At 38.9% G+C, this 26,716-nt stretch overlaps 2 protein-coding genes and 1 non-coding gene across 6 annotated transcripts in view; 1 reads left to right on the top strand and 2 right to left on the bottom strand.

Moving 5' to 3' along the window:
• mlt (tubulin folding cofactor E like protein mlt) overlaps positions 1-7,507 on the top strand; it is a 16,006-nt gene extending 8,499 nt beyond the window's left edge. Inside the window, exons 1-7 of one of the 3 annotated variants that reach the window (XR_010890492.1) lie at positions 1,073-1,270; positions 1,532-2,142; positions 2,331-2,733; positions 3,562-3,731; positions 3,990-4,098; positions 4,459-4,574; positions 4,720-4,857. Coding sequence is in view for 2 of the 3 variants with exons in the window: in XM_012373708.2 (XP_012229131.1) it covers positions 1,256-1,270; positions 1,532-2,142; positions 2,331-2,733; positions 3,562-3,731; positions 3,990-4,098; positions 4,304-4,408; positions 4,720-4,872 (1,566 nt within the window). In the remaining variant the exon portion in view is untranslated. Of the gene's footprint in view, positions 1-1,072; positions 1,271-1,531; positions 2,143-2,330; positions 2,734-3,561; positions 3,732-3,989; positions 4,099-4,303; positions 4,409-4,458; positions 4,575-4,719 lie in introns of those variants that run through there. The other 2 variants (XM_012373708.2, XM_012373710.2) reach the window with 2 other exon arrangements.
• LOC105676102 (uncharacterized) lies at positions 7,508-26,716 on the bottom strand. Of its 2 annotated transcripts, none has more exons than XM_067356222.1 (6): positions 26,389-26,716; positions 11,214-11,302; positions 10,004-10,735; positions 9,423-9,672; positions 9,256-9,346; positions 7,508-9,084 (listed from the first exon to the last, which is right to left on the bottom strand). In XM_067356222.1, exons 2-6 carry the CDS (start codon positions 11,263-11,265, stop codon positions 8,974-8,976), a joined length of 1,236 nt encoding a protein of 411 aa, XP_067212323.1. In that variant the 5' UTR covers positions 11,266-11,302; positions 26,389-26,716; the 3' UTR covers positions 7,508-8,973. The 2 variants fall into 2 exon arrangements, with proteins under 2 accessions (XP_067212323.1, XP_012229135.1); XM_012373712.2 differs by having other exon boundaries at positions 11,214-11,283; positions 26,389-26,715.
• TRNAR-ACG (transfer RNA arginine (anticodon ACG)) lies at positions 24,399-24,471 on the bottom strand. The gene has a single exon. It is a non-coding gene; the product is annotated as a tRNA-Arg (tRNA).

The following is a 26,716-nucleotide window of genomic DNA, read 5'->3' as shown; positions in this document are numbered from 1 at the left end:
TGAATGTATACAATAGAATACAATAGAAAGATCTCGTTCCTTTCGCTTCAATCCTTCTGATGTTGCGCATTTTGTCAAGCGTTTATTCGTTGTACTTTCGCGAATATAAATGCGTAAGTCACTCTCTTCAGCTGTGTTTAATAAAAATGAGAGTGCGTTTGATTGTACACATTAAAGTCAGGTACGCATCGCGTTGTGAAGGTGGAAGGTAGTTGAATGAGGGTCGTCATGCATAGTGAAGACGCGTCGAATGACAGAGTCGCCGTATATAGTGCGCATAGAAAGCCATTTATCTCATTGATTGAGGATGTCATAATCTGACTACGTATTAATAATTGTGCCGTGTATAATAAGCCGGAAAGTTCGTCTAAACAACTGCATTAAAGTTACCGTTGTAGTCAAGAAATCGCGATATGTGGAAAGTTTCAGAAATGCTGAAAATTTTTATTCATAGCATAATATTAATTAAACGCTATTGACGATTGACTTCAACGTCAAAGACAGTATTTTGCGACAATTTAACAATTAAAGTAAGATTTATTAAAAATAAAAATTAACGAAAAATCTCTAATGTTGCTCTATTATTTTTTTATTACACATTGGCATTGGATTAATTAAATATTAGATTATATAAATTAATGATAAGATAAATGTTAGAATAATTGGGGTGATAAAAATTGATAAAATTAAATCTTTTGACAGAACCGATACTTATAGAATGACAATATGACTTGAGACACGATTTCTCCCTGAATTAATTTTTATTCGCACTGACATAAATACAATACTTGTGCTGACTTTGTCTTCTAAGTGGATATGATAATTCCTACAATATGTCTTCTACTTTGTATATAATTATGCACCTCAAGAACAGCTGCATTCTCGAAGTCTCAAGTCCAATTTATTCCGTACATTTAAATTTCTAAAGGATTGCTCGTTAGATTATCAGCTCGAGTTTAATTCAGGCTTCAACTCTAATTAGAATATTTTTGTAACTTAATGATCGTTGACTTTTTGTCGTTTATCGGGGATGATTTTTCTCAGTCTCAACGTACGTTCACCGAAAGACAAGTTCAGGACGTCCCGAGTTCTGTTCATGTATATGTGAACAGAATCGCGTGGGCGAGCTGAGCGCGAGCACGAAGAGTCGTTTTGTCGACTACTAGAGAACCAGTACCGGTTTTCAACCGCGGCGCAAAAAGACAATGCGCGACCTTAACGGATATGGTGAGACCAGATTCTACGCGTCTCGAGGATGACCGGCTCGAAGGTTTTTCCTTTTCTCTTTTCTTTCCTTTTCTATTCTCACTGTTAGCGGCGATGCTTTGTGTCGTTGGTCGACGGTATATATGCTTTTTGGCTTTTAATCCTTAAATACATATCCTAAAAACTAGAACTTATTTTCAGACAATTGAGTTCTGCTTCGTTAAAAACACAAAGAATTTTATAATTCTAAAATTTGCATGCGTCTTATAGATTCATAGATTTTCGAATTGTACAATCTACAAGTACGCTTTCCGCAAATTTGCAGAATGCTGTAAAAATGCCGTCGTTGCTGGAAGCGCTGGAGCTAAAGTACGGCAGCTCGACGACGGACTGCTCGTTGACGGACGATGAGGCAGAGTCCGGCTCGCCCAAGGCCGCCCTGTCGGTGAGTATTTTCATCCCCAAGAAATCCCCGCGACACACGGTGCCGGCGCTGTTGGTGCTGCAAGATTGCGACATCGAGTCGGCGGGCAATGACGCCGAGAAGCTCCGTAGCAAATGCAAAAACGTGGAGGAGCTGGATCTCGCGCAAAACAAGCTGTCGCAATGGACAGAGGTCTTCGGCATTCTGCAGCACATGCCCAAGATCAAATTCGTGAATCTGAGCTTCAACTGCCTCGCGGAGGTGCTCGAGATCAAGCACGGCAACTATGATCTCCTGAGGAATCTTGTGCTGAACGGCACCAGAGTGTCCTGGTCGACGGTGCAGGGATTGGTGCGGCTTTTGCACAATCTGGAGGAGCTCCATTTGTCTTTGAATGAGTACAAGACGGTGGATCTGGATTATCAGAAACCGGAGAACGTGAACCCAGCGCTGAAGAAGCTGCACTTCACTGGTAATCCGGTGGAAATCTGGAACGAGATCTCAAAGTTAGGGTAAGTCTCATGCAAAGCTTTTTTTTTTATTAATGTTATGCTAATGACTAAAAAATAATACATAGAAAATAAAAATATGTTAATGCAGCGCTCGTAAAAAGATCGTAATTATAGTACATTTTTGTTTTTGCTGTAAAATGCTGTTAAAATATAACAATTCTGTCATTAAACAAATTGTACGCTTTTAGGTATCTGTTTCCAAATCTTAAGAGCCTAGTCCTCGCCGAGTGCCCGATCAGATCGTTCGCTCTGGAGGAAAATCGGAACTTGCCGAGCGAGGACAGCCGTCGGGCGAAGGAGGAGGATCACGAACAGGACAGCGAGAACATGAATCATTTAGATGCGGATGAACACACGTCGTCGACAGACGAGACGGGAAATAGAATATTTGAGAACAAGGTCAACTACGACAGATCCGAGTCGGAATCGGAGTCTAGCGGAACGACGATTAAGTCGCCACACGATCCCTTCAGGATGCTAAGGTTCTTGAACGTGAACGGCACGCTGTTATCGACTTGGGACGAAGTGGAAAGGCTCGCTAGATTTCCCGCGCTCAAGTCGCTTAGGATCCAAGGATGCCCGCTTTTCGAGGTGAGTGGTTTCCTCTCGCTGAAGCGATTAGAAAACACTAAATTACGTCATTAATCGACATTTTTAAGTAAATATTGATGTATCTTTCAAGAAATCGGAATATATATCGAATTGGCCAGAAAATTTGACTTCGGATTTTCGCAACACACTTTTATCGAAAAATCCAAAGAGAACTTTCTGATTAATTCAATATTATGAAACACGATACTGTATACGCGGCGCGCAAATTATTCATTTAAAGAGCGTGGGTTGTATTCGCCATCAAAATACATCAAAGTATTAAGTCTAAGTGTATTTGATGATAGATTAAAGACACGTGCTTAATCTCTTGCATCAAATATAACGGTCGTACAAGAAACAACGTGTCTCAGTAAGCCCGAAGAGATCTTTCCGCATGGGCAATTGAATCTTGGCACGTGCTCAAATATATTTACGAATTAATGTAGGTTTCGAAAACAAGTTCGTAGAATCAATATGTTATGCAGGCCTACACTGCTCTTCCGAGCGGCGCTATGTGAATTTAATATTAATAGAATGTGCGAAGAATTCGTCTTTTGTATTTAAAACAGAGAGCTTCGTTATTTTACACGCGAGATCTGTCGGTGGACAAATTAACACATTGCACTGCTAATTAAAACGCGCGTAACCTTGAACGCAATGAAAAATCAGTTTTGTTCCAGTCTTATTCGTGTCTAATTTGTAGTTTTGGTCTTGGTCGCGGAAATAAATTTTTAATCGTTAACTATTATACATTTATTCCTTGAAGATTTAGACGTTGAAGATAAAACATTTTCTCGCATAACTTAATTTGCACTTAATATTTGCCAGAGTCCTCGAGAATATACGGAACACGAGAGGCGGCAGCTACTAATAGCCCGACTGCCAAACGTCGAGACTTTGAATGGCGGCGGCGTGATATCGTCTCAGGAACGCGAGGACGCCGAAAGGGCCTTCATACGTTATTACATGGACAAACCGGAAGCCGATCGGCCCGAAAGGTGAGTTCCCTGCGCTGCAATTTCAAACTTATCGTTTTTTCCCTCATTAAACAAGAATCGCGTCAAATCAGTCGCGAGCACGTTTTTAATGCAAGTTGCCTTTAGCGTAGATTCCGGTTTCTCCGCGAGAATCGTTTCGCACAAGTTCTCGTTGCGGTTGCAACTTCGCCCAAGTCTATTAGACTATTTTTGTTTCATGGCCACGCTCGCTCCCTTCCGCCAAAGATGCCCAACTTGACCCTCTTTGTCGATTTTCAGGTATTCCGAGCTCGTGGCTATTCACGGAAAGCTGGACCCCTTGGTGAACGTAGATTTGACACCGGAGAAAAGGGTCAAGGTCACGTTCACTTACGGAGATCTCGTCGAGGTATTTCATTTCGTATCAAATTTCTTGCCACTTTACACAGGTGTTTCATTGGAGCGTTAATTTTCATTAATTCTACAGTTTTCGTGAATTTGTGTCACGTGAACTTAGAAAATAATTTACTTTTTAGAACTTTAGAAGGATAGATTGAGGTTACATAAACTTCTACGAGTATTTTTATTAATTAAAAAGCAATTTATACTTTCAGGTACGATCGGTAGATGTATATAGAACAGTTTTCGAACTGAAAACCAAGTTGGAAAGTATGGTGAAAATACCTGCCAATAGAATGAGGCTTTTCTACGTTGATCAGGTGAGCTGTTCTGTCCAATATTAATTAAGCGATTTTAATATCGTTTGCAGAATGTTTGCTTCCTCGATCGATCCTTTACGAAACCCGAAGTCGCGATATAAATCTCCAAATGATCCTCTTTTCCCGCTTCCACCTAACATTTGCAATTTCCTGAAATATGAAAAAGGTATTCCGAACATAATTCCTTGTTATATTATATAATATACACGAAATTTCAATCAAAAATAATATTAGTTTATTTAAAAATTAAAATAATTTAAAGTATATTGAGTCTGTGTTGAAGAAATGCGAAGAATAAATCCGTATTTCAGGAAATGAAGGCGCAATACGGACCGGAGGAAATGTTGTATCCGAACAAGCAACTCTATCGATACAACATTAGAAACGGCGATGAGATCATCATCGACAGCAAATTGAATCGATTCGCGTCAACGTCTTCGGCTACATCTTCCATTCGTTCCTGAAGAAGGCTGAGGAGCGAGTCGAGCAGTATTGAAGAAATCCGATAACGCATCGGACTTTGATCTCTACTTATCGCTTGCGACGGTCGATGAATCGTAACGATTCTATTATAGAAATCGAAAAACACCGTGTGCGATTCTCACACTTGCGTTTATTAAAACTGCAGATTTGAGAACCGAAAGTTGTTATGAACGAAAGGAGGTGTCGAGATGTTCTCCCGCATGGAAGTACATGAACTAAACTTTTAGAAGAAATAAGAGTTTGCGGATATTTGATGTTGAATAACAATGGTCACGTCGCGAGACATCGTGAATCGGCAAAAAGTTAATAACTCTCATCAAGAACTGAAATTATCTAGGACATTAAATGTCTCTTCATATAAAAGGTATGTTTAGATATTTTCTGAAGATCAGTACGGATTATTGCGATTAACGCGAAATCGTCTGACGCGGTTGTAGTCGATAATTTCTTCTCTATAACGAACTCATCCATTCGCCTCGGCGTAAAACTGCTACTAACGAGCCTGACGTGTAGAGAACATCGTGTCGCGCGTGCACACGTGCGCGCGTACACATATCTATATAAGTAGATAGCTGTCGATTTGTAAGTTTCCTTTAACGTAGCGATTCTCTCGTATGTCTTAGGAGACATTATGTGTAATGGGGAAAAAAAGCAGGAATGTACATAGCGAATTTCAATTTCCAGCCAAACTCGATATAGCTACGATACGAGATAAGGAGAGTTTATCTTATTTACTGATGCTTGAAGCGAGAGTGGTAGAAAGTCCGATAGAGAAAAGCAAATTTGGCTCACGCGGATCGTGCGACGCGCTCGCACGATCCTTACGACGATGCCAACGACGACTGTGACGCGCGGCACCGCGCGTTTAGGCCGCCGTGACGAAGAGAATGAAATATTTTTGTAGATCGCGGGCAGTTATCCTTAAAGAGTAAGATTTATTCGTTCATGACGAACGCATTTCGCTGTATAAGAGTGCGTAACGCACTTGCGCAGCTGTGTTTCCGTCGCGCGCGCGTTCACACGCACGGATGCGGGAACGCGCGCAAATCCTCTCTCGCGAGGATCATTCATAAATGTAAAGTGCGAGGAGACCTCGCGCGTAATATTCCAAGTGCTTGAGAGTAGTAAAATGTGTCGCCGGTTCGCAAGTGTCATTCATTAGATTGTCATTCTGACAGGTGATCTCTGTGCTCTCTGAAAGTGATACTTACATACGTACTTTTTTTTTCCACGTGAACTCTGCGCGAAATCAAAATGCACAAGCGTCACTATGCTCGTACATTTCTTTTCTCTATCTTGAATGATTTAAAATTCGCGAGATTACGCAAGAATGACGTAAAACCTGCGTTGCCATCATCTATTCTCGACATGTACTTAAGTCGCAAGTTTAATAACTTCAATTCAATACCTTTAATTGATATTAAAGCTCTTTCGAAGGTGTTGAATTGCACGCGGTATGAATAAATGATTGCAATCGTTGCGTCGCGAAACGAACGAACGGAGATCACAAGATATTGGTAATAAGAACGCCGATATAAATTGCAAATGTGATAACGAAGGCACTTTTGATTCCGTTTACGTATGCGCATAATTTCTATGCTTGGTGTTCACAAACACCTCGATTCTCTCGAAAGTATATTTTTTCCCCGAATGCTATCAGCACATCTCGTTGCATTTACAGCTTATCCCCGATTTAAACCCGATTTACGGCACGGACGAGCTTGCGAAAAGAAGTTAAGTAGAAACGTTGCGTTGCGTCGCTTTGTCCTCGAAATCCGTCGGCGCCGCGTTGGGGAAACAAAGCGGACGGTATATATCAAGTTTCGGTTTCTTCGCTCACAAGCAACGAAGCTTGACGAGTCACTTAGTGCCTGCCTTTTACGTACTAGCGTAATTTCGAATACTTCTAACACTGCCCTGTGAATAAAAGCGTAATTTGGAATGAGACTCTCTCATATATGACGAGAAACAGTGACCAAATTCTTCTTTCAGTACGCTAAAATCGCAGTTCATCAAAATTTATATAGCTCACTTTATTCTCGATTCATTCAAAATTCATCAGTTAACTTTATTTTTAATCTTAATTTACTCCAAATTCGTAGTCTTTAATCAATAAAATTTTTAATCAATTAGAAAATTATAAAGGATTCGTAATTTTTTAATAAAATATGATTATTTTGTTTGAGTCAGCAAATGTACATTTCGGAGTAACGCAATGAGTAAAAAAAAAAAAAAAAAAAAACATATGATTGACTTTTTTGCGATGGACTGCTACACCGCTGCTCAAGAAATTGGCTAGACGTTTCTCGGAGAGATTGAACATCGCGATAATGAGAAAAATATTGTTGACTGTCGGATTTTATTGCCATTTGTATCTTGCTCTCGCGGCGCGGCGCACCGTGCAACGGAGGGTGCGAGTGGACGTAAACAACGGCAAGAGCAAAAATGAAAATCAATCGCGAAGGAGGGCAAGGACAGACTGGCGATAGAATCCTACGCTGCGTGTGTCTAGTCTCAGAAAAGGAGCTCTGCATTATTCTCATTTTGTATAATACGATCCTTTTTTGTGCTGGCGCAAATGTACGTACTAACGAAATAAATCGTTTATATGATAAATTCTTCTTCAATCTTAGATCTTTATTTTTGTTTTCAATAATACTATGATAGCGCCTTGATTACACTCGTACAATTATTTTCTAAATTATTGTTACAAAGAATAATCAAAGCGAATCGAATTTTATTAGTTTCAATTTTTTTTTCAGAATTGAACAAATAATAAAAACGATATTTACATGTATTACAATAAAATAAGCATCATAAATATAAACGCATAAAAACATTGATCGTTGAAATCAAATCGAAACAATCAAACGCGGTAGAAAATAAAGCCTACGAATAAAAGGAAGGGACGGTAGTAACGCACGAACATGTTTATTCACAACCGTTAATAACCATAAACGAGCGGGTGATCATTTTACACTTATTAAACGCTACGATCTATCACAATGGAATTCTCTGTCTTTTTCCCCCTTCGGATGTATAGAAATATATCTGGATAAACGCTAAAGCTACTTAAAATTAATCGCGCCTCGTCGTTGCGACGCCAATTTTGCACATCTATACACGAAACGTTACAACGGTATATATATGTACATAGATACAAGCTAAGTTCGTTAATGGAAAACATGAATTAATATTTCCTGCTGGATATGTCAAAAAGGCATAAAGCTAGATCTACGTATGATTTGGTCCGATCTTCCGTAAATCCAATCCCCCGAAAATATTTCAGCTATTCGATTAAGCAACTGTCAATATGGCCGAGCTAATCGTGATGTAATTTTCAAAGTGAAACTTGTAGGAAATACGGACGTACAATCCAAGGTTAAAAAGACATTAGTAAGTACAATGTTGTACATACGAGTTCCAATTCGCATCATTGGAGGTATTGTACTATAAATACTCCTAGGAATTACTTCAATATTCTTATTAAATTCTTCTTCTTCTTGTTATTTTTATTTTTAATATTATTAGCGGAAACTCGAGCTATGGACTAATATAGTCTTATATTTGTACTTACTTCTCTAGAATAGCGTTAATATTAATTTATTAATAAAGTACATCGATTTTTTTTATTTTATTGCGCTAGAATCGTTAATGGAAATATTCAAGAATAATTGCGCCACTTCCAGCGATGTGTGCGACTTTGCCAACCGCATGCGTCGTAGAAAAATATATAGAAACGATGGAAGTGGCGGAAATCAACGTTCGAGCAACGACGAGCGTAGGCCGCGCGTCGTCTCGCAATTTTGATCTACAATTCTTTAGATCGTACAATGGTAACGTTCAAGGTAGCTTACGTTCGACGCAGGCCATTAGGACTGATTAAACGATTCTCGTACGAACATTGCACACTTGTCGCCCTCGAATACACGGTGGGACGAAACTTTTTGCGCGACAGCTGGAATACGCCTGTCTCAGACGTGTAAGTACTATTGCTCGAGCAAAGAGATTTGCTCGTGCGCTTCGCCATCGGAAATATTGAACGTTTCGATCCTCCTTCCGGGGTGGGTTATCTTCTTTTGTCATAGCTTCGTATGCTTCACACTGTCCGTCCAGTAGTTCTGTATTGTCATCGCCTCTAGCGAATTTAGGAACGAGTCGTTATCCAAACTGTACATTTCTTCCGAATTATCCTGCGAACAGAAGAAAATATTTTCGCGATATTTCCTCGCACAAATCCAAGTAAAATCGAATTTCTTCGAGAATTTTCCGAATGAAATAATTCAAAATCATTGAAATTTACATGTAAAATGCATATTTCGATAAATTCGAGGATCGATCATCCGCGTGAAAATAATACTAACGCGAATAGTGGAGTCATCGATGTAACCGGAGCTATCGGGGTTGCTGCATTTATCACTGTTCAGCGTTTGCGGAGGATTCAAGTACCTGCGCCTGAAAAAGAGTTAACAAACGTGCGCATTAGCGGAAGCGCAGACGTAATTAAAAACGCATCACGCAGATTCGTTACCTGTATATAATAAATCCGAGACTACCCATCGTGCTGAGTAGGGCGACAGTCGCCAAACAGCTGCCCGTAATAGCGGCTATGCCCGCGACGGACGTTCCCGCGGAGCCTTGCTCCTCGGCGTTGTCGCTGTTGTTACCGGTATCAGTATAATCGGAAGCTAGATTGTTGCCGTGTATACTATCGCTCTGGAAGTTCTTCGTGATGAAAGTGTTTCTCGCTCTGCTCAGGCGAGTGGATTCGCTCACGCCAACTGCGCATTAGTTTCATGCCATTATTACGACGAATTTAAATTGCCCGAGCTTTTTTCTCCTTTGTCGCCGAGTGCTAATTAGAAATAAGACGGGAACACGCCACATTCTTTCTCCAAGTTATCTCTACTTTTATTAAACAAAATATTAAACAAAGTTTTTAATTAGAAAGAGAGAACGAAAGGCGCGAGAAAGAAAAGTCAATACCGCGAGAGTCGATATTAATTAAGATACAAATTAAATCTCGCATTTCTAGCGAGACACTTTTACGAAACAGCGCGTGAGATTATTATCATCCGTTCTTATCAGAATAGATTTTCTTTCCAAGTTTACCTTCGAGGACAGACGCCGCCGTGGCAAAGTGCTGCGTCTGAGCGACCTCTTCGTCGATCTCGACCTCGTCGTCGGACCGATTGAAAGTCCTGATCGCGGCGCTGCCAACAGCACCGGCTGCGGATAAAGACGCTATGAACGAGGACCTCGTCCTGTTCATCAGCTCGGTCTTGGACATTTCTTCCTGAAGAGGTAGCACGGTGAAATCCTCGACCTCCTTCTCCTCCTCCTCGAAGGTGACGTTCCTGCCGACGGCGCTGGCCGACTGGTTCTTCTCCTCCTGATCGTACTTGGATCTGCCCGACGACTTGTTCGTCGTCAGGATCCACGTGATCTTGCTGTCCTTCTTCGTGGTCGAGCTTCTGATCCTCTCGACGCTCTCCGTGGCGCGCTGCGGCGTCGTCGCCGTGCTCAGCGGCTCGACGCTGGAAATATTATCGCGGTTGTTCAACTCGACGGCCTCGCGGACGCTCGCACCAACCGTACTTCCACGTTCCAGCGGTGGCGAGGCGATGGTCGTGACGAGTTGCTGTCTGTCAGCCGCCACGGCCGTATTCGTCAGAGGATACAGAGGACCGATGGCCTTGGCGATGCGGAAACCCGGCCTGGGCGATTTCGACGTACGATAGATATCCTGGGTCTCGACCGACGTCGCGGACGTCGCTCCCGGGGACGGCAGGGGCTGGCTGACGGGGATCGATGTGGTAGACGGCAAGGGACTACCAAGAATCACTGGAAGAGCAAAGTGATCATTGTGCGGTCATTGAATGAGGATGAATCATACATCATGCTGCCAAGTGCGTCTTTTTCCTGCTTGTCGGAAACCTAAATTACATAGAATATAATTGAAGAGCTGCACGCGACATCTTATCCACGCAATTTCTAAGTGCGAATTTTTCCCAGCAAATATCTGTACGAATTTTTACGATGAAGTATCTCGGTGATAAAATATTGCGTCAAAATTATATGTTCGCGAATAATTTAATTATATAATCGTAGATTTACTGGAAAAAATTGGATTTGCCTGCTTTTTGCGATTTAAATCTTCAACTGTGTTTAATTGACCTAATTGAAGTGATTTCATTCAAACGCAAGACGGTGTTCGAGCCTTTTTGTCGGCTTTAAAAAGACAATTATCTGCATTAATAAGGCGGAGCAGGCTTTCTATTTTGAGAAGTCATTCAATAGAAAATCTAATGCCATGACTTACCAAGAAATTGCGCGGTAACCCAGAACCAATGCATCCACCAATGTAGCGTCATCGCGTCATCTGGATGTATCTGCAAATACGAATGCACACTTCTATTGATGTCAGAGCAACCGATCTCCGTTTCACAATTACATCGATTGTGTGAAACTATTGTTGAACTACTAAAATAAACGACGTATTTAGGCTCGAACGAATAAACGATCGCCTCGTCATCGAGAGAGGAAAGAATTGATAGAAAACAGTGACTAATCTGTAGCCTGTTTGCTCAATCGTGAGATCCGTGAGTCATTGTGGTGGGAGAAATTTTAAGAACGACACCGGTAACTCTTGTTTCCAGGTAGAAGCGATTGCGAGATAACCGAATAGAATCATATAGCCTTCATACATTGCGGCTATTTGTCATGTATCCATAATTCGATCCAATACCGTTAAAGATTTGTATCATATTTCTATATCAAACACAAGTGTCTTCACAAATCGCAATACGCAGAAGTCAACAAAACCATGTAATCATATTTTTATATAAATTTTTATACAAGAATGTGCATAATTGATATTTCTAATATTATTATTTGCTCAGAATATCATAATTTTTACAGCTACAATTTTGGAAAAAACATGTTTTTGTTTAACAACTTCACGCACCGAAAAGATAATGTAGAAAATTGCAAGTCTATTTATATTGAAGCGATATTTGCTTGGAATCGACTTCGTCGTTGATGATCATACACTGTTAAATTTTCGAGTGTACACAAGTATGGTGTAAATTGTAATTTTCATGCATAACACGAGGTAAGATTGAGACTATGATGGATCACTGCCGTCGGCCAAGCAATGCACTAAATGCAGATGCTCGTATGCTTAAGTGCTTGCACGGCCAACATCTGTGGTTAAAAGCAAGCCTGCGGCGCATCTGGCCCGTTCTGATAAACTCGAACGCAGAAATGTATCTGCGTTCTAACGTGAAGTGGTCAAGCCGCGGCGATAGAAGTGCGCGAGACACGTACTTTAAATAAAATGTAATTCCTCGTCAAAAGTAACACGTGATATTAAAATAATTTCTCTTTTCGTTAAATTTACTAATTCAATAATTAAAATAAACTACATTATAAGATACTTCGGTTTTCAAAACATTTTTATAAATAGTATAATAATAAGAGAATCTTATTCTCATCAAGCAACCGTGTGTAGAAAGTTATAATTAAGATAGTATTTAAGTCGAAATTAATGAGCTGCGATAATTAAAATTAATAAAGCGTCCGCAGTGCATTCACTTCTGCGAGGCCTTGTGCGCGGAAAATGTGACGGGAAGATGTGATACGTTGAGCAGCAGGATATAGTTCGACGGTCATGCTCTGTTGACTGCAACCAGTTGCAACTCGCGACGTGACACGAATCGTATTCCGCGGTGTATTATCCGAAGATTGATCCGTCGCAATTTTTCAATTTTACTGCCAGCGGAGAAGCAATTTGTACGATGCAGCATGTGCGTTCAATTAGAAATAAAAAATCCAAGTATTGATCGTAACTCCATTCGAAATGAAGACGGAAGACGTCTACGGATAACAATGTTGATAGATTTAGAACAGATTCTAATGATAAAAATCTCCGTTACAGATCCGAACTGAAAATCCTGTTGTGCGGAAGTTGTGCAAACAAGCCTCCTCGGACAAAACGGAATTGAAAAGCATACGAGACGTTACTCTCGTGTAGATACAGTTAGTCCAGCCCGGTCATGCTTCCCCGATTGTAACCAGTCGCACCTTTGCGCGCCTCGGTGGCGAGCCGAAATCAGCAAGGTGGAAGCGAGCGGAGAACAGAGGAAGGCCGCCGTAATTTTCCCACCGGTAATTCAGACTTAATAAAGGCGCCGGAACAAAAGGCGTGACAGCTGGGCCGCTCCTCTGTCCCGAGCGACAAAAGGTCGATCTCGTTGACAACGCACCCTTCACATCGCTATGACTTCATTCACGGACCGGAAACGCACGCACACGCGCGTGTCTCGCGACCTCGCGCATCGGAAATACGCAAAAACGTAGCTGGAAATTTTAGACGATTCCGGACACGTACCGCAAAAATAAAAAATATAATCAAAATTTTTATTTCCAAAATTGAAAGTTACTTTTCATCACCGTTTAACATTTACTTAACAACCATCATGTTCCAGATTGATTATTGTATTGAAATTATTTTAACATGCGGATGATAATGATAATAATTTAGAACAATAAATTTATAATAATAACAATTCCTGGCGCTGATGTTGTACAAAATTACGGTTTTGTTCACGGATGGACGATAATCGTGCACAGCACGATGACGCTGTTACAAACCGCTGATTTTCGCAAATAAGATATGTTCTGTTACACTCGCGCTTCTATAAATCCGCGCAAATTAAACGAGAATTCAATTTAACCTGCTTAGAGGCGCGAGCAGCGGCATCACGACGCGTTCCATTTCGCTTCCAGATCAAAACGATAAGAAACAAATACTGCGCGGATCGCGCTGATGCACTCCGATATTAATTTGTTTCGTACAACACAATTAGAACGTAGCGCGCGTAAGCACGCTTCGTGAATGCGATCCCGGTTACGCCGCAAAGTATGAAATTGCGCAGAGTGCAAGCAGTAAAAAAAAAAAAAAAAGAAGAAAAAAACGCTGCATATCGGGCGTTGCGTAACTCCACTTCCGCATGCTAAGTCTCGCCCTACTTCGTTTTTAGACCGAACGGATGCAAAATATCCAATTACGAACGCGTATCCTTCCGTTAACTCCTCAGTGCATTAGCACTGATTGATCGCGTGTAAATGCCTTCAAGACAAGCTGAAGATAAAGGCGGGCTCGCACCTCGAAACTTCATTTTTCAAATAGAGATAATTTGCATGTATATATAATTATTTTAAGAGATTAGTAAAAGCATTCGATAATTTGCGTTTATCTCTCGAGACTCGGTGGCAAATCACAATTCACTTTGGAATCCTTGTTAATCCCACTTTTTTCTTCTCGAGCTTTAATCGGATCAGACTTAAACGAATTTTTCTTCTCAATGAATTTTTTGCAAAGTATATTTTCGCAAATAGTGTAATTATATATAGAGAGAAAATGTCAAATTAATTTTTGATTGTGAGGTTTAAGATGATTCAAATTGTTCCTAAATTATTTTTCTTGTAAATTACATTAATTAAAATATTAAATTACAAATTATTTTCATTTCTGAGATCTAATTTAGCTGTAATAAAAAATTAACAATCAATGACAATGCATATTTGTCGAAATTTATGAGTTTATTTCAATAAACAAGGACTGAAATGTTTAATGTCATAAAAAAGCTCGGCTGTATATTAAAAAGCAGCTTCCTAGACGCAAACTAATGCAAAAAACCACAAGGACACCGGACAGCAAACTCGTGCAAAAAGCATCCGCATATGCACATTTCGTTCCACTTAGTTTTCAGAGCAAAGAGATAATTGATTTAATGAATTTGCTTGTATTGCGTGCTGCTTTACATACTCTCTGTGAAAGCTCGCAAAAAAATCGGTCTTTTCGCGATTCGCGCGAGACAGCTTGTAGCTCGAGTTCAATAGCCGTCGTGCATGAAGCTCTCCGCAGCAAACAACGCATTTAATGGTAAATTTACAACTTGAGAAACTCCTAATCTTTCTATCGTATGCGCTTTACACCGAGACTGCAATCTATCGTGGGCACAATTTTTCACATCCACAGATCTCTATCCCGTTTACTTCACACGTCGCTGAAAGATCGCAATTTATTGTCTGTGATGCCATCGCGAATTACGGGATCGAGTCACGTAGCCGTGGCAATCAGCGCGCTAAATTGCAACCTTTGCACCTTTTCGCAACAATTTGCGCGAACCTTGACTTTGCGTTATGTCCGCGAAATGCAGATAGCATTACATGTCTTTAGCGCTCGATCAAATTTTTTCAAATTAACGAGACTTGACGTGCAAAAATTCCGCTCTGCAAGTACACGTTTCATTGTTTACGGTTTTCAGATCTGATATAAAATACGTGGTAAAAAGTAGAAGCACGCGACAAGATACAATCGTTCGAGCATGACGTAAAATGCGTATTTGCGCCTTAATCGTCGCATGATCTCTGAGGAGGCCGCGATAAAAACCAACATCGCAGCGTCGAGTGGAAACTCGTTTCTTCGCACTTGATTCACTTTCCATGTTTGTCCTGAAGGTTAGTACGACTTGTATTCAACACGCGAGAACGCTTGAATTAAATCAGAGGTTTAACCGGAATTATTACGAAATCTCTTCAGAAATATTTTCTATCGGCGTGCGTTTAGCGAAATTCTCATTAACACAATGAATTTTTAACACGAGAAGCAAACGTGTTCGCGCAGCAGATACGTCATAATCGCATTTTCTACAATAGATTATTAGCCGGCGGGGAGATTTTCAGTTACAAAGTGCATCAAAGGGAGGAGTGCGTCGTCAATTGGATTAATGCTCGAGGAGACAAAAAGTTTAACGAGAACTTTGAAGTGAATCGCGATTTGCCGCCGAGTTTCCAGAGGCACCTGGCGAACGCGAATTATCGAGCACTCTCTTGCGCATTAGCGCAGGAGTCCGCGAAGCTAATGGCCATGAACTGATTACTCGGATCTTCGCCGTCGTTTTTCTGCTATCGTTAATAAGGCTATCCGTGCCGATCTGTAAATGGGTTAATTTCAACGGCTGACGAAATTACTTACTTCTCCTAATCGTTTATTAATCGTGTAAAATTGAGTTCACACTTCACCGAACTTTTACCTAAAATTGTCATTCTTCGCACGTAGCGCACGCTGTTCTCGGCTCGATCGCTAAAAATCTCAACGTGGAGCGTCACGTTCGCACAATTTTTCGGTTTCCGCGTTTATGCTTTTTCACTGGATGACGGCCGTCGCCGTCCACTGCAGCTGCGCGAGAAGTTTTATCGCAACGTTTTTCCGTCGGTGCGCATCGCCAAAGCGATAAAGAACAGGCGTACCACGTTATACATGACGCGCGTGGCGACCATTCACAACGCTTATAATACATATAAATTGTAAAGCATAGCGAAAATATCACCCTACGAGATCGCGAGCTAGAAAGCTGGTATCGAGACGAGATATATACTCTGCATATAAAAAGGCATGTATCATTAATTTTCCTCAAAAGTTTCCCATTCCTCTTTAATTCGCAAAGAGAAGGCGAAAGTGTTTAACGGACGCGTGACTGAACTCGCGAAGAAAAAACATATAAAAGTTGAGAAAACGGTTCCCCCTCATATAACATAATTCTAAGCATAATTTATTTAGAGCGCTCTTTACGGGCAAAAATAGATTGCGATTAAAAGCGCAGTCGAGCCGAAAATAACCGCGCAATAGTAAGCGACCGAGCAAAGAAAATGAAAAAAAAAAGATCACGCGAAATGTCAATTTTTCTAGGCAAATTCACAGACGGCGACGACAGCTGCCGCGATGCCTGATCCGCCTTCGATATTATATTTACGCTATAAACTTTCACACATATACACATCCGCGTGTGCTTCCGATCACAATCTAATTTCCTCCGGTGAAGTTTCACCGTATTTCGGAACGCGAGCCCGATTGTAGAACACAACGCGATATCGCCTTTCTGCTCAATTAATCTTACATAAAAGTGTATATTGCACGTGGGAATCTCAGCCCCATTGAGTGGGCGAATCTGGCACACAACTTAAAATCAACTTAGAAGCGTATTAAAACTTGGATCGTTTGAGGACGAGAGAAGACAGCAAACACACGCGTTGAAATTTTTATAAGGCGCTCGTTGTTCCGCGAACTTTCCGAAAATATTTAGCCAAAATAAGAAGAAAAGTATAATTAAAATTCCATGCGTTTTACCAATATTGTGGAAATTTCTTTTTTGGAACGTATTTTGGTATTTTTAAAATAATTAATCAGAATTCTAAATAACAGTGGCTGCGATCAAAAATAAAAATATATATTGTTATAAATATAAAATAAATCTTGCAAATGTCTGCGATATAAAACGTATCTATTTTCGTGACATTTATACGATTGAAAAATTATCTGGCGGTATAAATTTCTTTATCAATGTGATTTATGCGACATGACATACGCGGACATCCCGTTTTCAAATTGAATAATCCTGCAGCGTTAGCTTTTACGGCGTAGTTTTAACACGGCTAATAAAATTTATTAAACGTAGATTTACTCCTGCTCGCTACACAACTTTCGCAACCATCGCTGCAACCATGTGTGACAGCGGAAATAAAAATATGAAGTAAAATTGAACTGTCAGAGAGAAGTTTGTCGCATATAAAACTGTTAGTGCTTGAAAAATTATCAAATAGAATGTAATATTGATTATTAAATCGGATTTTGATTATTCAACCAAATGTGTGCAAAAAAAGTATACCGAATATACCAAATGTAAATCGAGATGATAACAAGTATTACTTTCAACCGAGTGTAATACAATAATACATTATTCAAGAGCAATTTCGACCTTGTGCGCCAAAATTCCGATCCCGCGTTTTCTAAATATTGTTACGCGGCACGAAGCTCGCTTATTACTTTGAGAGAAATTATCAGCGTAACGATCGCTAAGTGTTACCGCGATGGAAATCTTTCCCAGCGCAGGAGGAGGTTTCCATCGCACGGAGCAGATTTTCAGACAATCTGACCTATTCTTTGTAACAGTTTCACCCGCGAAACGTATTCTTAGAGAGCTCCATTGTCTTCCACGCTCACCGCCCCGAAAGTAGCACCTTTTCCCGAATAAGTATCGCGCATCCTGCATTTTTCTCCTCGCTAAACGCGCAAAAATAGTTTCAGTTCATCGACTGCGTCCTTTCTCACGTCGCAATTGACACTTTCACTTTGACAGGGATCCGCGTTATTTCCATTAGGTATGCAAATAGTGTGAACACTTTCGGAAAGTCTATCTTAAAAATAGCAGACTCTTTTCCGATTATTTTTAAAGACATCCAACGATGTCTTTCACGATAGCCGCTTTTATTCACACAAGAGTGCCTGCAGCCTATTATATTTTTAAACCTATCGCGATTACGAGATTCGCCGCTACGAAAAAAAGAATTTATATTACAAACGCCAGTGAAAGATGCATGTTCGCTTCTTAATAACGTAATATGCCAAATTTATAAGCGACTGTCCGTCCCGGAGATGATTAAATTTACAATACTCATGAACGGAAGAAGGTAAAAATAAAATCAACACCGACGATCGAAAGTTCGTATAGGAATTCGTGTGTGATCGCAACCACATTCGTATCGATCTCGCAAAAGTGGAACTCGGCAATTTATATTAGCGCGACACACATTCGAAATAATTTTTATTCTATTTAAACGCTAATTTATATTATCCGTCAAACCGCATCAATGAGTTCAGCGCAGTTCGGTATATTATAACTCGTAATTGTGACTGATTTTACACGCTGCTATCTAATCTAATCTATCTAATCGATTACACCTGTGAGTTAATCCAGAGCATCGATTAGAACACTGCATATTTCATTTTAGGGAATGTTGTACATTTAATTACACCGATTTAATTGGCAGTAAATGCAGAATGAGCTGGCAAAGTGCTATAATGCGTTATTGCCTTTGACGCGCGTATCGATTATAGATTCGATATAGTAACTCCTCGTTAATGTATTAATAGGCCGCTCCGGCTTCATTTTACTCGCCTCGCAATTTAAATTAATGATCGCATCGAGAATAATGTCGAGTGCTGACAATTTTAATTAAAAAGGTGAAAAATACAATCGCTGCAAGTACAACGTTGAAGTGACATCCGATTGTACATTTTTTTCTCAAATTATTATTAAAGACATTTATCGTGAGATTTGACTGTATTATTTTGCAGAACACCGCATTTCGATTGCAATTGCTCGCATGTCGTAACAAGGAATAAACGGATACTTAACAGATACGATAACGAGCGATAAAAGCGTAATATGCAACCTCACTCGGCGAGTACGAAAAGCAATCGCGATGCCAATTTATTCTGAAAATGGCTTTCACCGCGAACGCATTGTTTGAATATTGCATCGCATAAATGACAGGTATATCAAATGCTAGAGGTATTAAAAGAGATAATCAAATTATATCAAACCGTAACAAAGGTAAAAAAAAAAAACGTTTCCGACAAATATGATGATAAATCGCAAAAAATGCGTTTCATAACATTTTGAAGAAAAAAGTAACTTTTGAACAATTATGCGCGTAATATTGACGCTTAATACTTACGTGAAGGTCTGTGCGGACATAAACACATCGGATATCCTATATATATATATACAGCATCGATACTGTCTGCAATAAAAGATCGCCATTATCAGTCACCATTACTTAATCGGCGTTTAAGTGACATTAGCTGACGCATCGACTTGTTAACTCGGCGTTATTTCGACACGGCGGGAGCGCGCTCCACGGGAAATATTTCGTTAGACGCGGTGAAACCGACGCAAAATACCGGACGTATAATTTACCGCGCTGTATTCATCCGCACTCGCAAATTTCTACCTTCGCGCAAATAATAAGTTGTGATATGCATATACTATTCGCGAGAGAGAGCGAAAGCTCGTGTGCGGCTGCACCAGTCACGCATCGTTGTTGCAAAACAAGCGAAAGTAAAGATTCGCTTTCCGTAGCCGTTTATTATAAGTCCGTCGCGATATGATCTAATTATAAACATGCAATAAGGGACGTGGCGGAAAATCGACCGTAGTAGTCAAATTAAGCGGCCGCTAGATAAGCTAGAAGCCGCGCCTGGCGGGCTTCAGTCCGCTCCGCTTTTAATTCAGTCCTCCACATGCGCGCTCTTTAATCAGTTTAATGAGAACTGCCCGGGTAAACTATCGACAAAAAATTTGCATACCCATTTTCAGCGACACACAATAATGGCCAAACGTAACATATTAAATTAATTAATAATAATGCAATTTGTTTCGTGATTTATATTGTGCAGTGGCATCGAATACGAATTTATATCTAAAATTATTGAGTGATAAAATGAAACATGATGCTCGCGCAAAAATATAATATATTCAAATTAATCATTTGGATCACAATAATAATTGTGATTCGAAAATTTGCGTGCCTGACTCGTTTGATCCTTTTGCATAAAATTCATTCGCTTTACATTCCAGTTAAATGCGTTTCTTCGAAAGCAAAAGATCTCAGGGCACAAGGGATGTCATCATTCATTAATTCTTCTCGCATGTACTCGTGGCGAATCTCGTTGTAAAAGTGCGATTTATCTAAAACTGGAAAAATTAAATCTGACACGGCTAAGGGATAAAAAGCGGCGCGCCATTCGTGTTTGAGGATCGCGTAAATGACAGAGTACACACACGGGGTCACACGAACGACCACCGGCACACGCACAGGTGCGAAGGTTCATTTAAGTGGCATGCCACTGTGAAGTCCCGCTGTCGCAATTAGCGCGGCACTGCGACACACGGACGGACATGAACTATGGTCGGACATCTCAGAGGAAAATTGCAATTTTTCGCTGCAGTAACGTCATCGCGTCTCGTGTATGCACACTCTGCCTCGTCAAATATAACGAAGAATATTTAATAATAGAAGTCTCTCATTATTTACACAACTAATTATAATGATACTCATATTTGAGATGAAAGATAAACAAATTACATCATGTTTCCGCAAAATCTCACTTGTTTCCACTTGATAAATTAGTTGGTTATGAAAAAATTCGTACAATCATTTGTGCATAATTTTCTAAAATCATATCAATATATATGAAAGAGGCTAATGGAGTCACGGTTGTTAGTGAAGAAATTTTTAATGTTTCGTACAGAAACTTGATTCGTCTGCATTGAGACATTAGAATGTACACTGATCTCAGATTCAAGATAATAAAGTGTACGAGAAATGCATACATCGATCTCATTATTCAAAGTAAGGAAGTTATTTGAAAGGAAGGAAGACGAGAAAAAAAATACCAGGGCGCGAGATTTTCTCATGTGGAAATTCTCTTATATTGATTTCTAAAATCATTTCACGTAAAATGATTTATTATCACGTTATTAACGATAAAAATTAGAATAAGAATCTGACAGTAGATAAACAGCAAAGAATTTTGCACACGAAAAAAAAAGATATTCTTATTTTAAAAATATCTTTATTTTTGACATGAAAATCTTGAAATGAGATTATATTGCTTTAAACGAAGGAAACTGGTTTGAATGAAGTCATTTTATATAGTTCAACCAAAAAAAAAATATTCTTATTATTTAAGAATAATTTTCTTCAGTGGAAAAGAAAAAATGTGTTGGCTAGAAAATAACATATTTTTCAAATAAAAGGAAGATGGAAGATTTTATTGTCAAAATAATTATATTGTATTCTTCAAGTAATCATTATAAAATGGAAATAAGACTATAGTATTGTTAAAATTTAAGATTATTAAATTCTTATCGGAAGATTATAAATTATTGCGTATACGAAACAATGAACGCGTTAATTTGAGTATATAAGCTTTGATGTAACACTACTTTTTTTTCCGTGCACTTTAAATCAGCTCAGCCGTAGTGCTGAACGAATTATTTATTTAATAGAATTAGCAGTCGCGCTTCTGTAGGTCACGCGACGCGAAGCCTGTGATGGATATCTTTTAATCAACAGCGTGACCTACACTACACGCGCATGTACGCACATTTCTGACGAAAATTGTTAACGCACTTCCTGCATCCCAATGTACAGCATACAAAAGTGAATTACACGGCTTAAGTAAAAGCCTCCTTGCGCGTGCTGATATTTCGAAATGATAGGAGAGCAAAGGTGCAATTATGAGAAAGAGAATGGTTGCTTGTTTCTCGGCGCGGCTGGTAGCACACTGATTCTCCATCATGCGCAAAGGAAAACCGAGATAATCAAGAGAAGTCGGCGATTTCCTTTCTTTCCCTTTAAACGCGTCTGCTACGATAATGCGCCGTGGAAAAGAAATCGCGTTTATCGAAGAAGAAATAGAATCATAGATAGGTCTTGCGTGAATCACTCGCGAGAAAATTGCAGCTCGCGTGATTAGACAGAAGAATTTTAATGAGAGTTTGATATATTTTTTTTTCGTTTAGTTCAAGTTCCAAATTTGGCAAATATATTTTGATTAGTGATTTATTCCTCGGCGTGGAAAAATATACGACAGATGTCCGTTATTATATCCGTTATCTAAATAGCGGAAAAATCTTGCAGAATTTATTCGTCCGCGTTTTCTACTTTTTAAAAAAAGATTTGCACCATACTGTGAGCAGTTTCATATATATTCATAACTTTTACATATGAAATATGTACGAAACGTCCGTGTAAGCTCGAGATGATACGAAAATAAGGGAAGAGACACCTTTCACTTAGCTATATTTCTTCGATAGCGATTCGCGCCGCCGTGGAAGCAACAATAGGTTTTTCGATCGACGTTCAGTGTATTCCGAACGACGCGGTCCGAATGCTACGCAAACGAGAGGATGTCACGAAAGTAAAACGTAAACTTTGGACTCGTTCCGGTCGTTCACACGGTGAGCGGAGGAAATAGAGACTTCCTGTGCGGAAATTTGCGACCCTCGACGGAAGTTCGGGGGAAACTGCGGACGACATCAAAGGAACAGCTGAGCGAATAATTATACAAATTGTTATGTTACAATTATGCAAAAATTTGTGAAATACGCAGGATAAATTTGAAATTTCTGATACTAGTTTAAAAATAATCTCAAGAAAAAGAGATAATAAAGTTTTAACTTAAAATCTCAATTTTAATTTTAAAGTTTTCTGATCTCTAAATGAATAATTAATACTTTCAACGAAGTTTTTCTTTTATGTCAGATCTTTCTCATAGAAGTGATATCGATATGTCACGTAACTTCCGCAGAATAACTTTTTAATGAATACTTACTTCTTCTAACTTTAAATTTATATTTTTAGCACTTATCCGGCATGCATCTGCATATATTTTTTTCATCTACGTAAAACTCTACAAAGGCAGCTAAGTTTATTTCTTTTATATGTTTTCCTGCATGTTCTTCTCTAAGAAAAATTCTTTTGCCTCTCAAATGAGAATTCACCGTCTATAGAATTCCATGAAACGAACAATACGTCCGGCACTTATTTGAAGTATCAGATTTCAAGATATCACGGGGACGAGTAAAAGAATTTATCTCGAAATACACCTTGTTCGCTCGACTATTTCTTTGGTGCAAGTACACGAGGCGCACTTTGAAGCATGAAGAAAAAAAGAAGTGGACACTCGCGTCAAGTTGGCATGCTCGGAACGCGGATTATTTCTGGACATTCCCCGGAGGACTCGTTGCTCGTGTTGTGAAAAATTCGGTTCCTGGTTGAGCTTAGTTTAGACCTACGTTCCGATGCACCCATTGTTCTAACAATAGAATCATTAGTCCAGGAAATAGGTAACAAAAAAAGGCTCATCTGGAAAAAAATCGTTTTGAAACTTGGTTCTTTTCCAGATAAAACTATTCTACCTGGACTACATCGGAAAATAAACAATCATGATTGCGATTTTTTTATACACCGACGCGTTATTGTGCAAAAAATTTGCAAATAAATTCTCGCGATCTGAGCGGATTCGTTAAATTTATCGTGATTCATAATTATTGCCAATATTTCATTACGACTCGAGGCACATACATTCGTTACAAAATCGGATTTAATGAAAGATAAACAGCTGTTCTCGCAAAGTTCGCAATTACAATAATTAACGATTTAAAAGAGAAAAAAAAAAGATTACTTTATTATTATAAATGTCGCTCCTTTGTAATTATGTGATTCATCGAGAAAATAAGAACCAAAAATCATCGTGATGTGTTACCTTATATAATTCAACATTGCTCCGAAATATCCGCCGCGTAATTTCCGCTTTAATTACGAACACTAATTGTTGCATCGAGAGCGCAACTAGTTATGCCGACTCTAATTACAATAATAATGGCACTAGAAAAATTTCTCGATTACGTGACATGTGCGATGTGTCGATATTCAGATCTGGTTACTGCTGTTTTCCCAATACACTGTATCGACGCAACGCTTGGCTGCATACCGCATGTAACCGGTTGTGTTACGCAATTGAAAAATATATCCTAGTTCATCAAGATGCAGTGAGTCATAAAAAAAAGTCAGATGGAAAAAATATATTCGATCCTGCCAGGATTCGAACCTGGAATCTTCTGATCCGTAGTCAGACGCGTTATCCGTTGCGCCACAGGACCAGCTGATTACGACATAAATTTAAAGGAAACAACTAGAAATAAAAAAATTTAAATATAAACAAAAAATTGATGCTTCGAATATTCTTGCACATTAATGCGCAACGATGATAAACAATGCTACAATTTACCCATAAATAATGGTATCTCGAACTTCTGTGAGAGACGATATAAATCCAAGTTTTATTCGATATATATTAAAGATTTTCTAAATTTTTATCATTAATATGTAAATATTAAAAAACATTTATTATTTATCAAACAACTATTTCAAAGATTTCTACGTAAGTAACTTCAGAATCTTGCTAGAAAATTTGTTATTAAATATTGTTTTATTTACTTTAGAAAAAATTGTGTACTAATGATATACATATAAAAATGATAGAAATAGGGTAGACTTAAACCGGATGTTCTAGTTTTCGAGGACATGTCCTCTTTCTTGGGATGTCCTTGAACGTCTTTACAGATCGTTTAAATTGACCTAGTTTTGAGTTTACAATTTCCGTTAAATATATCACAATTTATAAACATTTCAAATCTCGTAAGCAAATAGTTAGTAAATTCCGTTTGTTTTTAATTATATAACACTTTATTTTAAAAATGGATGAACTCTATCAAAAACAAATAAAAATAAATAGTCTAATTTTGTCCCCTTTTCAAAAATTGTAATGTATCGTAAGGAAAGCTTTTTATATAGATAAAGATCTTTCGAGCATTTTTTTAATCGATCATTTTTTTTTAAATAAAATCACGTACTGTGAATTTTCGAATAATTATGTTGAAAGCACGCTTATTGTACTCTCGTTACAATGACAATTATCAATAGATTGAATCAATAAACAATTAATCATAATTATAAAATCATAAATAATTGTTTGACACGTGCGACTTTATGTATATTCGGTACAATAGCAGAATAAAGACGATAAAATAAAATCTCGCTCAATAGCGAAAATATAAGGAGATAATATTCCTGAATACTTGAAAAGTGTGACGCAGATGTATGCGAGAGTATTGTTTCGTGATTCATCTTCGAATATCAGCGACAAGCTCAAGCGTGTACATGTTCTTGAAGTTCTGCTGTGTTCGACGCGTGTCATGTTTTTTAACGAACGTGCACATCCATCGACAACGGTATAAATCAATACACGACGATGTAATTTTCAGAGAAATCCCGGCATAACGAAAAGCGAGCCAAACGGAAAGTAATTTCAATATTTATGGGATGTTTAATCGTCTCGCCATTATTTCTGGTTTCTCGATAAAGTCGCAGATTTCAACGAGAAATCAAGGTAATAATTAGACCACTTGATATTAAACCTTGTAACAAGTACATTGTAAAAACTCTCTCTCTCTCTCTCTTTTTATCTCTAAACATTACATTAATCATCATTTCCTTAGCATTACTGCATGTCAAGTAATTGTATATTAAAAAATTTTGTTATATACAAAAATTAGATTTATCAATTTCAATGATTAATTTATTTTGCTCTCTTTTAAGATTTGCTCTGAACTTTATCAATTATTTTGTCATCCTGTTTATAAAATAAAACGAAAACAGTTAAATAAGAGAAAGTATGTTTTTTCTTTTTTTCTATTATCTTTTAATCTACGAGAGGAAAGTCCTTGTAAATATAACGTTGATAATACACAGGAAAATGTACTTCAGTAATTTACGACCCAATTGTATTTTGTATAAGATATTCGAAGGCGAAGTAGCGCAAAATTTCTTTTTACCTCGTGCATAAGCATGAGTCGATAAGCGGCACGACAGTATTTATGTCGGTGTGTCACGTTGACAGCGAGCGGACTCCATGCACGCTAGCACAACATTGTGACGCAAACCTCGCAATGCAATGAACGTTGCTTTACGCTATGAAAATCTGTGTATCGACGTATAAATAATCGTTCAACACTTACTTTTAGCTTTGGGAAATTTCACACGCCGATGTCACCCCGTTGATCAACCGAAACAGAAGGGTGTTCGATGTCTGCGGACGTCTGGTCGCACTGGTGCGGATGGACGATGTTATATTGTAGAAAAAAGCGTCACGGCTCCTCCGACGAGCGGAATGTCGATTCTACAGTCGCCGCGAGTGTTCACGCGAATCACGTGGTTCACATTATAACGTGTGTCCCGTTCAGAAAATTGCGAGCACGGTCAAAATACGCTGCCAGCCGTCGCGAACCATCGTCACACTCGCCATTTTGATTTACACTGACGGTCGCTCCGTCGCGGGCTATCCTC

This window comes from Linepithema humile, chromosome 5, assembly GCF_040581485.1.
Source record: "Linepithema humile isolate Giens D197 chromosome 5, Lhum_UNIL_v1.0, whole genome shotgun sequence".
Taxonomy (NCBI): Eukaryota; Metazoa; Arthropoda; class Insecta; order Hymenoptera; family Formicidae; genus Linepithema; species Linepithema humile.
Note: the sequence above shows the minus strand (reverse complement) of the source record. Positions and strands in the feature narration are given on the sequence as shown.